Source organism: Eptatretus burgeri, chromosome 16 (assembly GCF_056783735.1).
Source record: "Eptatretus burgeri isolate ZD-2024b chromosome 16, Ebu_testis_v1, whole genome shotgun sequence".
Classification (NCBI taxonomy): domain Eukaryota; kingdom Metazoa; phylum Chordata; class Myxini; order Myxiniformes; family Myxinidae; genus Eptatretus; species Eptatretus burgeri.
The window spans coordinates 26,342,215-26,355,619 of NC_140976.1; the positions used below are offsets into that span (position 1 = coordinate 26,342,215).

The window sequence follows — 13,405 nt, forward strand, 5'->3', positions numbered from 1 at the left end:
GGAGGAAGGAGGAGGACGACGAGAAGCCAAACACGAAGGATTTTTGTAAGGCAGACATTTTGTGATTCTCTCTGAATAAGGTTGGAATTGACCCAAGCTGGTATCACCGTGTCTTTGGAGAGAAGAGAAGGACCTCAGAGATAGAGGAGAAACAGGAGAACTCCATGGACAAGGAGTACAAAGAAGCACTTTCAGGAGGAAGAAGGGCCTGGAGGGCTGACCAGGAGGCCTCGTGTGGAAAGGACAAAGGGGACCACGAGGGCTGGTTGAGGGGCTGATTGTCCAGGTGCTCTACCGAATGCCCTGCTCGTTACCTCCGCCACCAAAGGTGGAAGGAGGTTGTTTTCACCCCTGTCTGTCTGTTTGTGTACAGGATATCTCAAAAGGTTGTGGACGGACTCGGATCAAACTTGGTAGACACGTTGGGTGTGTGACGAGGAAGAACCGATTCGATTTTGGTAAAGATCCGAATCCGGATCCGATAATTGTTTAATTTCTAAAGTGATTCTTCACCATTGAGAGATAGGGCCAAAACGATGTAGTACTGTGTAGCATGATATTTCAAAAATGTATTGGGCCCAATATTTTCTTGTGGATCAGGCATTATGTGGTGGAGTTATGCGTGTTACGGAGTGGCCTTCTAGTTTATAACTGTAACAATATATAATCAACATGGGAGTGCAATACAGCAATGGTGGGCAAAATGGGCATCCTCATTTACTTGTTTAACCCTTTGTTTCCTAACAGCCGGTTTACCGGCCGCTATTCAAACCTCCACACACCCGAGCAGCCGGTTTGCTGGCTGCTATTCAAACCTTCAGATATGGTGTGGGAGCCGAAAGTCCAAGGAGCTCATGGTTCAAGATTATTGAGCCCAATATGTTCTCGTGGATCAGGCAATGCGTGGTGGAGATATGCGCTCTGAGTGCCCTTCTAATTATTTTTTCTTTAAGTAGTGACGAAGTTGGTTGTAAATGGAGGACGAAAAATAAAAATGAACAGAGTGGCATAAAGTAGTACTATGCTGTATCCTGTACAGGTACAACAAGCATCACCAAACCCTTGGTACAATAGAGTTGTATTCCAGCAAATTCCTCACACAGTCAGTCATAACATCTCACACATAAATCGGAACAACCTTTTTTTTTTCTGACAAGTTACTCATCGAGAACACAACCACAGCAGTCAGCCATGCACTGGCCATCTACGAAGATATTAACGTAAGCCGATTACAGGTATATGGAAACGAACAATAAACAAAACCAACAAAGAACCTGTGCAAGTTAGCTCGCAAATCTAATTCCACGCGGTACCGAATGGAAGTGCACTGGAAATTTTATAGCATTGTAATTTTTTTTTTCATTACACTATGTATATCCAGCATCTATTTTATAAAATTTTATATTACAAAAGGACAAAGTACTTTGCAGCACCACACTGCAGTTTAAAAAAACAAACAATGCCATCTACGACGCAGCGTGGTCCTGGAATGAATTAGAAGGCGAAGAGAATGCTGTGTTGGTTAGACCAACAAACCCATGGACAAAGAGGCAAAGACCTATGCATGTAAATCATCCCCGAAGAGGACAAAGTCTGAATGACTGTTTGACTTCTTCAGCAAGAGTAAATATTTGTAGATCGGAGAGCCGTGAAGGACTACGGATGTCTATGGTGCAAGGAAAAAAGGAGTGAGTTTTCTTTTTGATTAATTTTTGAACTATCCAATAGTCACTAGCCATGCAGCTGTGTGCATGGTTAGACGTTTTTAGGATGACCAATGACTGGGGGAAGAAGTGGGGGTAAACAGTTGTGCTGTTTCACCGGACCCGGGACTTGAGCCAAAGGCCCACGGATCACCGATGTCTGGATGACGGGCGTCACACGTGCAACAATAGCCGGAGGCCGCGAGACGGCTGCCACCATGCGGCCAGGCGGTGCGATTTGTTGCGTTTGCGGTTGTGTCACAGTCGACGAGATCGATGGCCATGGTAGAAGAGGGTACTGATCTCCACGGCGCCGCAGCGGGGCTTGGGGCCATCCCTGAGTGGTGTTCAACTGCGATAATGATACTGGTGGCGGTGTCGTGCTGACTTTCGGTGCAGTTTGAGGCACAGGTTGGCAGGTCAGCAGGAGAGGCGGCTGTGGGGCCAGGCACGAAAGAGACCCCTCGGGCAGTGCTACGGGCACCAATTCTGCAGCTTTGCTGATGGGCACGTTGCTGATGAGAGCGTGCGGATTTTGACAAGCTTCGTTACCTTCCATGGACTCCGCTTCTGTAGATACCAAAAAAAAGCACAATGTGAACTTGGACAAAACTCTTAACCCATCTTGGTGAACAGTTTCACATTTTATCGACCTTTTTTTTTTTGAAAACAACCTCTCGGATGTGAAGTGAGAGGAATGAAACAAAGAAGTGACCCAGTTCAGGGACAGCCAAACTGTTTGGGTTTTTCTCAAATGATGAAACGCTTTTCCTCACAAATATCGGAGCATGTGTTTCCTTGTGTTGTAATGCTTACCAATTGATGTGCATAAGAGCATGGTTTGAAATAAGCATCAATTTTTTTTTTTAATCGGGACTAATACGAGTTGCCAACAGCTGGCAATGAGGCATGCCATGACATCACTTATGATGTTCTTGTGTAAAACAAAAAACACAAGAACATCGTAACTCATAAGTGATGTCAGAAAACACGATGCTGTCCTTTGAACGTTTGGTACAAAACACTCTCAGGAAGATGCTTTAAAAGTGAAATGGCTTTACGTGCCATCCTGTGTAAAGTCTAATCGCAAAAGTTCTGGAACAGTAAGGCTATGTGCAGAGTTATTCAGTTGCGGCTTTCTTTCTTTATTTCTTTTTAATTGGTGGGGGCGACCACAGCTTAGACCCTTTCGCTCACCCTTCGTAACAAATCCCCGTAAGTATCGGGCATCGTATTGGATAGTTTTGACAGTTTGAAATTCCCTGCAATCTGGTAACCCGAATATAGTGGATTTCTCTTTGGTCTGCTATATTTTCATCATCGGTTATCATCGGGACATCGAGTGCAATGGATTTGGGAAGGCCTGATGTGAGAAGTGTCTCAATCCTTTGGCATCAAATAACTGTTTCGATGGTTATCATATGAAAAGGCTCACATGGAGCTCATTCACAAATTACATGTGGGACAAAGACAGGAGACATCAGTGTCATTGATTACAAGGCCATCGGAGCATATTTTGAAGGGTTTGAACTGGGATTCCAGGGTCACGAGTTCAGGCCTGAGATCGGAATAAACACCGAGCAGGCCAACTCAAACAATTCCCAATAAAAGGTCGATCAGCTATTCATCTCATATCTTTATCGAGATAGTTTCAAAAACCGAATCAAAATCTTATGAGCACACGTGGCTTTGCAGTGTGGGAAGTATGCACCAGCAGGTTGTGTCACACACAAAGTTGAGGGTCGAGGAAAAATCTGGAATAGTAATGCAATGTGCATTGAGGCCAATGGATGCTGCAATGTTTTACTGTACTTCCTTTCCTTTTGAGATCAATTTTTCAGTCGCTGTCAATACGAAAAGATGTGTAAGATTCTGCGATACAGCGATTGCCCCTACTTGGTACCCGTGATACCCTCAAGTGCCCCCCCCCCCAATGAGCCTGAGAGCCGAGTTGTTTAAAGTGAAGGCAGATTTCACCAACACATTTTGGAGATTGGAAGAGTTGCCACTGAAGCTCTCTTTGCCGGTCTGTCCGATACAATTACTTGTTTTTAAATAATGGAAAGCTTTTCTGCCTTTAAGCATGTATACAAGATTACAAATTTAACATCAACTTTTAGCATTTGCTCTTAGTTGGTGATTATGTTCATCAGTCCCACAGTGTCCTCACCTTACTATTCTAATTTGAGATGTTGGCACGTACTTGTAGAAATTGCTGAGGCTTACCAGAGGCCGTGGAGGTCTGATCATCGTCTTGTTGGGGGAGTTTGTGAGGCAGCTGCTGCCCTGCCTGCCAAACCAACATGTCCACCTCATCGGCATCCATAGACTGACCCAGCTCTTTCCGTAGCTCTGCAAGCCGCTGCTGCTTCGCAATCTTTTGCCTGACTAGGTGCTCCTTCTCGTGCTCCTGCTGCCTCTCCTTGCGTTTCAGTGTCTGCACAGTGAGAAGGTAAGAGATATTGGGGGCAATTGTAAAAGAAGAAAAAAATTGACTTCCACATGTCTTCAACATCACCAGCAGCTAATTACGTCGCACACACAAAGCAAGGAGTGGGGTTAAACAGTTGGTTCCGTTTGTCTGTCTGTTTACAGATGTATTTATGATCGAGGAACAACTTATTTTAATTGAATGTTTTGAACACGGATCGGAACATGAATAGGAAGACAAGTTTGCCGTTTAACAGTTGTACTTTGTCTTTGAATTTGTCCCGATCACACTTGCGCAGAGAGGAGCGAGACAATTTATTTTACTGTGTCTGCCTGCCTGGCATTCAAACAAAATTGAAAATCATTACAAACAGGAAACGTAGTGTTTTTAAGGACATCATAAAGGACACAAACAACAGGCATGGAAAACGAAAAGTGTTAGGAATTTGGAAGCCTTGTGCACACAGACAGACAGCAGTCCCCAAGTTTAGTTATCTCAATAAGTATGTGTTTACAGTTAGGGTCCCCTACCTGTGTCTAACGGGAATTACATGTGTGTGCTGCGGAGTTTCTTTTACAACAAATCTCCTTCACTTCACTTCGCACACCGACGCCATTGCCTACGTGCGTTCGACCACGTACATGGGCGGAGATTTTCATGGCCTCAGCTCCGACTCCACCCCTTGTCCAATCACGAACAGAGAGCGACTTTCCAACGACACCCCGGCCAATGAGGGTTGAGATTCCACAGATGGTGACTTTCCCACGACACCCCGGCCAATGAGGGTGGAGATCACGCACAGAGGGCAACTTTCCCACACCCTGGCCAATGAGGGTTGAGATGCCACAAAGGGAGACTTTCCCACGACACCCCGGCCAATGAAGGTGGAGATCACGCACAGAGGGCGACTTTCCCACGACACCCCGGCCAATGAGGGTGGAGATCACGCACAGAGGGCGACTTTCCCACGACACCCCGGCCAATGAGGGTGGAGATCACGCACAGAGGGCGATTTTCCCACGACACCCCGGCCAATGAGGGTTGAGATGCCACAGAGGGCGACTTTCCCACTACACCCCGGCCAATTAGGGTGGAGATCACGCACAGAGGGCGACTTTCCCATGACACCCCGGCCAATGAGGCTGGAGATCACGCACAGAGGGCGACTTTCCCACGACACCCCGGCCAATGAGGGTGGAGATGGCCACAGAGGACGACTTTCCCATGACACCCTGGCCAATGAGGTTGGAGACCGCCTCAGATGGCGATTTTCTCACCCCGGACAAGAAAAATATAAAGGAACGCCAGACTGGGGAGGTTGGTGGTCTTGGGGGTCGCAGGTCTTGGTGCTGGCTGGTTCGCCTGGTCCTGGGTCATCGTCGTTTCTGATCTTTTCCTTGGTCTTGGTTGATTGGTGCATGGCCGGTTGGAGAGCACGGTACCTGGTGCTTGGAGCGGCATAGTGTTGCGGGTTCGAGTCCCGGATAGTCAAGGGCCCCACGGGGCGGGAAGGTCCAAGTTAGCATCCTTACCTCCAGCTCACCTTCCCTCTGAGCTGGGGGTATCAATAAAGGCCATGGCCATCATTTCTTTGGGGGGGGGGATTGTCTGTGTGTGGGCCCGTCTTCAAGTAGAATTGTGTAAGTGCTTTCTTTTGCTCATTGTACATTGCCTGCCTTTTATTCGGTGAGCTCTGCCTTCTTGCGTGTTCCCTTCCCTCCCATTATAAATAAATCCCTTTTGTTAAATGTTCCAGCTCATTTCTGTGTTTCTTTCATTGGCTTGGCACACTGTGTATTGAGAGATAGCGAGGGTAAATTGTTCATTTGGTCCGGCGCGGCTCTGGTAACTCCGCTCGGTTACGCCGGATCCGAGTCGTTACCTGCGGCTCGGATCGGACAGAGTCAACCGAGAGTGTGGTTCCCTGGTAGTTAGACTGCGTGGGTATTTAGGTATATTGAAATTAGGCAATTAACCCTACCCCACGCGGTCAAATTATTGGCGATTCATGGTCCTGTAAGGGACCTTCCGTGCCTTCCGGACTTATCCGAGGGCCACGACCTAAATTCCAGTGGAGCCGACTCTACTACTCCCCCTAGCGGTCATGCTCGCCACCGAGACCCGGCACCACAATATAACGTGTTAAATGAGGTGGCATTTAAAGTACTGCATCGACGACGTAAACTTACGTGGAAAAAAAAATTCTACAATCTTTAAAATCTTCATTTTATTTCAATTGAATTGTACACCTGAATACAAATCATCTTTTTGGCACTTTCAAAACCCTTCCATTTAGCAGTACTTGAACAAACTATTACAGAATTTTACGTCATCACGACCAATCAAATTTCCCACTCGGAGACTCCGCCCATGTCTTTGGTTCTCAGGACTATATGGGGTAAGGTGTTCTATGAACTCTACATGTTGTTTTAGTTTTCACATTTAAGGCCAAATTGAAGGCGTTCTAAAAAGAAAAACTAGAAGGGCACTTGTTGACGTCATGACGTGGCCAGATATGCTTCCACCCACATTATTACTGTCGGACCCCACTATTCGCCGGGGATACGTTCCTGGAAAATGCCACGAATAGTGGGGCATCGTTTCAGTGGAAAAATTGGGGATAGGTTCATGGTGGTTTGTGATTCATAAGTGAAAAATAGGGGCAATACACCTTGGGTGCTCACCTGATAGAACAATAATACTGAGGAGGAAGTCAACATGGGATGGAATAAGCAAAATGTAGCAATGAACCAATGTTAGAGCAAATACCTATTTTGAGGGCAACCCCCTCCCCCCCAACCCTCATAATCCCCTTCAACCCCAATTTTTTTAAATAGCGTGAACAAACTTTGGTACATCACGGGTGATGAAGGTTGCGGTCAAGTTTCATTGGAATTGTGTGTGTCGTGTCTGAGAAGAAAGCAAATACCTCTTTAGGGGGGCAACCCCCCCCATAAACTTCCTCCGTAGACCCCCTTAGACCCCAAATTTTTTTTTAATGCCATGCACAAACTTTGCTACTTACAGAGTGATGAACATTGTGGTAGAGTTTAATCGAAATCGTATGTATGGTTTCAGAGAAGAAGTTGCAATTATTTGTGGATGGATGGACAGACGGACGGACGATGCGCCATCCCATAATTCCCCCAGAACTATGTTCCATGGTGAGCTAAAAATCAAAATTCAGGTGGAATTTTTTTTTTTTTTTTTAAAGAACATGAAAAACGGTGTTTATACGTTACACGTTAAAAATAAATAAATAAAACTATGAATACACCCGCGAAAAACCTGCGAAAATGTGAAAAATGAATGCGAATGTCGAAGCAGGTTGCATTTTATAAACTGCGAATAAACAGGGTCCACGAATAGTGGGGTCTGACAATACATCATCATACATACTTGTACAAACTTTGATTTAAATCTGTGAACCCAGATTCAAAATAGTAAATAATTCTGGCTGCCAGACCATGTGTCCAATCAGGTTGAAATTTAAAACATATATTCCTCATCACAACTAGATTATAATTGTGACGTTTCACATCGATTGATGAAGCAGTTCAAGTGAAATAATTTTTTTAAAGATCTTTGTTAAAACCAATATGGCTGATCGACCAGGTTACCTATTAAATATTTGTGAACACCCTGGTATCTCCAAGGCTTGGGGAACGTGTGCGTGAAGTTTCCCCTCGATCTGTCAAGCTGTCCTGGAGAGGATTTATAAAGGCTTATTCTTCAAAAAAAAAAAACTTATAGCTGCCAAACCATCTGACCTCTGATGTCATAGGTGGAGAACTTTTAGTTTCTCATGGATAGGCGATCATACCTGTAAAGGTTCACCTCAATCTGTTCAGCCATTTCGGAGAAGATTTTTGAAGGTTTTTATGTGAAAAAAAAAGCTGCCGAACCACCTGACCGATGACATCATCAATTCTCCCCCCCCCCGCCCCCCATACAATTTCACCCTAAATGACCCTCAAAAATTTTCACACTCATTAGATAAAGCATTCCACATTATGCAATTATGACGTCATAACAAAGCTACCTATGACATCGTCCAAAAAAAAAAATCACTTACTTCCCATGGGGAGTACTTTACATATGTCAAGTTTTAATTTGTTTTTTCCATGGAGTTGTTTCGGAGATTCAGAGGTCCAATTGTTTTTCTTTTTTCCAATATGGCTGCCACACTACATGACCTATGATGTCATAATTGTCATTAAAACATTCCACATGAGTAGTCGCACCAATGGTAAAAATTTTGTTTCAATCAGACAAGCAGTTAAAGAGAAAACCAGCATGCAAGAACGGGCGTATAACCCAAACACATAGATCCTCTGGTGACTTCGTCAGCAGAGGCATAAAAATAATATAATTCAATAAGCTCTGGCAAGGCGAGGATGTGCTGAACACGGTGGAATAATTTATACAGCAGTAGGAAGAAGATGAGCTTTTTTTTGTTTTCTTCTTTTTTTTTTTTTTAAACAAACTTCGAAATAGCACATTAAAGGAAGAACAACAATGAGGATTCCACAGGTGTGAGAAAAGGGGAACAAAAGAGTAGAGGCCAAAAACCTTGGACTTGAAGTCAGGTCAGGTTCGATCTGTGACCTGCTACAGGTACCATGTAAACCTGTACTAACCTGTTCCATGGTCGGGTTGTCGGCGACTAAACCGTCTCCCCCACCAGGTTTTCTGGTGAGGAGGGTGTTTGGATATGGACACCCAGCAGGATTAAAAACAAAACCTGTCAAAGGGCGGAGGAGCTCCTTGTGAGCCAACGGCCATCCATATCTAGTGCACAACTGTGTCTGCGGACGTCCTCCTGCAGTTGGGTTACTTCTTATTAGGAGGTTGGTGGCAGGATTTGCACTCCGGCCACCGTAAAACCCTTCATTCCGCAAAACGCAAAAACGCAAAAAAATCTGAAAACCCACTCCGTGGGAGTACCTCCTGTGCAGCTTCCCTTCGCAGGGCAGCTCACCGGATGACAGGATTGGGGCAAAGCCTTCGGGACCCCCAATCTTTGATAGGAGGGAAACCACGGGGTAACATCCCTGGGTCAGATTGCGGGAGAGTGTGTCGGAGTGGTGCTGAGGTGTCATCCACCAGACGGCGGTCTCCTTGGGTTAACCTGAGGCGGTCCCTTCGGGTGGGTGTCTGGAATGTCCTATCCCTAAGAGAGGATGATCACCTGTCTCTGTTATCATCTGAGCTCAAGCGTTTGGACATCGGGATTGCAGCTCTCTCTGAGGTTCGGAGACCGGATTGCGGCGAGATAATGGTGGGTGGTTACACCTACTATTGGTCTGGTCGCTCTGATGGTTACCATACCCAAGGAGTTGCTGTAGCTGTGTCCAATAAGCTGATCCCAATGATAATTGAGGTAACACCGGTCAACGAGCGTATTATGAGATTAAGGATTCGCCACTCCTTAGGTGTCATTTCCCTGGTCTCTATTTATGCTCCGACTGAGGCGAGTGATCTCACCGTGAAGGACGCATTCTACGCCACACTCGAGTCTGTGGTTGATCAGTGCCCCAGACGAGATACACTTCTAGTCTTGGGGGATTTCAATGCATCGACTGGAACTGATAGGGATGGTTATGAGGTGTGTGTTGGTCCCCATGGGTCAGAAACTATGAACCAGAATAGCACTAAGTTCCTTGACTTTGCAAGAAGTCATGGACTTAGGGTGGCTGGTTCATGGTTTCAGCACCCACAAGCTCATCGCTGGACTTGGTATTCCAACGCTGGCGGTGTGGCAAAGGAGATTGACCATGTCCTCATTGACGGTCGTTGGAGGATGATCCAGAACTGCAGGGTCTACCGGAGTGCTCAGTTCCTCAATACTGACCACAGGCTTGTTGTAGCAACTCTAAAGCTGCACCTTAAATCCTGGAGAATGGTACCATCCCAGCCTAGGCTGGATATTGCCAAGCTCAGGGATGAGAGAGTAGCTGAGGAGTTTGCGAACAGGCTGAGTGGACACTTGGGGGGTCTGGGTGCTTTGGGGGGTCCTGAAGAGTTGTGGAGCACCTTCAAGACCACCGTCCTTGATGTTGCCGGTGGATGCCTTGGAGTTCACCGCAGGGCAAAGAAGAATTTTGTCTCTCAAGGGACACTGGATACCATTGACCAGAGTCGCAGGGCCAGGCTGAATGGCAGAGCTGAGCGGTTCAGGGAGCTGAGGCGTAAAACTGTACATGCACTGAGGGTGGACAAGGAGGCCTATGTGCGAGGAATCTGTGAGGGGGTAGAGCATCACCTGTGGACAGGTGATTCTCGTCCCGCTTACAGGGGAATTCGCGCATTACGTTCATCCAAGCCCATCCCTCGGAGCACTGCAGTTCGAGCAGAGAGTGGTAGGCTCTTGACAGAGGAGTCTGAAGTGAAGGCCCGCTGGGCCGGTTACTTTGAGCGGTTGTACCAGGCTGATCCCCCAGCTGTCGAGTTGGACGTCAAGGGTGTTACAATCCCTGTTGCTGACCCTCGAATCAACTGTGGTCCACCATCGCTTGTGGAAACACGGGCTGCGGTGAACCAGTTGAAACGGGGCAAAGCTCCAGGGATCTGTGGCATCCATGCTGAACTTCTCAAGGCTGGTGGAAATGCTGCACTCGTGTCGTTGCATGCAGTTTTGTGCTCTGCCTGGAACACAGGCATCATCCCAACTGACTGGAAGAGGGGCCTTGTTGTCCCTCTCTGGAAAGGGAAGGGTGATCGCCAAGACTGCAACAACTACCGAGGGGTGACGCTGCTCTCAGTGCCGGGCAAGGTCTTTGCAGCTTGATAGGGTTCGCCACCATCTGCTTGAGCACCAGCGTCCAGAGCAGTCAGGCTTTACACCAAAGAGGTCAACGATTGACCGTATCCTTGCACTTCGTGTCCTCACCGAACGCAGACGAGAGTTTCGGCAGGGGCTGCTTGCAGCCTATGTTGATCTCTGTAAAGCGTTCGATTCAGTGAATCGAGATGTCCTCTGGAGGATTCTTGGTTTTCGTGGGGTGCCACCGAAACTGATCGATCTGATGTCTGAACTCTACTCTGGTACTGAGAGTGCTGTGAAGTGTGGTGGTACCATCTCTGACTTATTTCCAGTTGTTACTGGAGTCCGTCAGGGATGTGTACTTGCCCCCACACTTTTCAGCACTTGTATGGACTGGATTTTTGGGAGGATGTCGGAGAGATCAAGTTGCGGTGCATCGTTTGGCAATGTCAAGATCTCGGACCTTGATTTTGCAGATGATGCAGTCATCTTTGCGGAGACTTTAGACATCCTCTTGGGGGCCCTCGAGGTGCTGAATGAGGAGTCGGAGCCGTTGGGATTACGGATTTCTTGGGTCAAAACTAAGATCCAGGCTTTCGGTGACATCTTGGATGCTGCTGTCCTGTCTGTGTCTGTTTGTGGTGAGGATGTTGAGGTCGTGGATAGATTCACTTCCCTTGGCAGTGATATTCATGTATCCGCAGGTTGTGAGCCGGAGGTCAATAGACGTCTGGGTCGGGCCTGGGGAGTCATGGATTCACTGGATCATGGGGTGTGGCGCTGCCGGTACCTGTGCGGGAGGACGAAAGTCCGAGTCTTCAGGTCCTTGGTACTTCCAGTCTTGCTCTATGGGTGCGAGACTTGGACTTTGACCAAGGATCTGAGATGGAGACTTAATTCCTTTGGTACCAGGTCTCTTCGGAGAATCCTTGGCTATCGCTGGTCGGATTTTGTGTCCAACGAGCGGTTGCTGAGAGAGACTCGGATGAGATTTGTTACCTGCATAGTCCGTGAGCGTCAGCTGTGGCTGTATGGACATGTGGCTCGTTTTCCTGACGCTGATCCTGCTCACCAGATTCTCTCAGCGAGGGAGTCTCATGAGTGGAGGAGGCCAGTGGGCCGACCACGTGCCTCATAGTTGCAGCAGGTTGACCATCATCTCAAGGAGATGGGGATGGGCCTGGCATCTGCCTGGGGGATGGCCAGACGGAGGCCCCTGGAGTACCGGCGGAAAGTGGACGCAGCGACGCGCTGTTCTGGCACATGCTCCCATACCTGACCTGACCTGAGGAAGTGTAGCCTTTAGGAAAAATAAAAATAAAAAACGCAATATGGTCAACAGAATTCCAAAAAAAATGATGAAATTAAAGGAATATCGTTTTGCACACTAATCCCCAACCCAAAATGTCGGAGAGAGAGAAAGAGAGAGAAAGAGAGAGAGAGAGACAGAGAGAGACACAGAGAGAGACAGAGAGAGAAAGACAGAGACAAAGAGAGATTGAGAGAGATAGAGAGAGAGAGAGATAGAGAGAGATAGAGAGAGATAGAGAGAGATAGAGAGAGATAGAGAGAGATAGAGAGAGATAGAGAGAGATAGAGAGAGATAGAGAGAGATAGAGAGAGATAGAGAGAGATAGAGAGAGATAGAGAGAGATAGAGAGAGATAGAGAGAGATAGAGAGATAGAGAGATAGAGAGAGAGAGCCCAACATTAGCAGCAGGATTTGACCTGACAAACCTCCATCAAACATAATTGAACAGATTACACAAGCAATGCTCTCTCTCATCTGAAATGAGTGATGGCTGTGGTAATTTCCCTGAACCACTTAAGCTACCACATATGTATGCGTTTGTTCCTTTATAATCAGTGTGAAAAAGGCAGTTCAATGTCGTCCTTCATGCTCCATGGCTAAAAGTTTTTCCCAACTTTTTTTTTTCTTGAAGCAGAGAATGAAGAAGAGAAAAGAGGTAAGTGGGGCATGCCTTTTGAAACAGATATAAGTTAATTCACTTTATGGAACGCGAATCGAGCTTTGTGTTGATCGGATGATAAAGAATTGAGATTTTATTGCCACCCTTTGGCTTTGCTGAAACAATCAATAAATGAATGTATGAAGACCACCAGGCGATCCCATGGCAGAGCAGCTTCTGAAGCAATGTGTATAGTCCTAATGCCATCACCTGAACACTTTATACTCTACACCCTGAATGTAAATCTGGAACACAGAGGTTTGAGTTTTGTAAGAGTCAATAATACGATGGCCTTGTCAATTCCACACCGATCTCCAAGGAAACTGCCAAAATGCAAGGTACACTGGTGACTGAAGCTTTTTATATCCTTAATTTTGAGCCGAGCAAATGCCAGGAGGCTGCAAACATCCGTCTCGGTGTTATAAACCCAAGCCTTTCTGCCTGGAAACAAGACCAGGGATGGAAGGCTGGCCCGTTAGGCTTGCAGCCAATGATGCTTGCACTGTGGCCCAAACCTCGCCACACACCAGTGACC

General features: G+C 46.7%; 1 protein-coding gene across 1 annotated transcript in view; it reads right to left on the minus strand.

Annotated features, from left to right (window-relative positions):
* Window positions 1-1,061: 1,061 nt before the first annotated feature.
* Window positions 1,062-13,405, minus strand: part of LOC147010743 (uncharacterized) — a 61,519-nt gene continuing 49,175 nt past the window's right edge. The window contains exons 5-6 of the mRNA XM_085859303.1: window positions 3,930-4,140; window positions 1,062-2,273 (exon numbers count right to left, since the gene is read on the minus strand). Coding sequence (XP_085715429.1) covers window positions 1,756-2,273; window positions 3,930-4,140 — 729 coding nt within the window. The 3' untranslated portion in view covers window positions 1,062-1,755. The remainder of the gene's footprint in view (window positions 2,274-3,929; window positions 4,141-13,405) is intronic.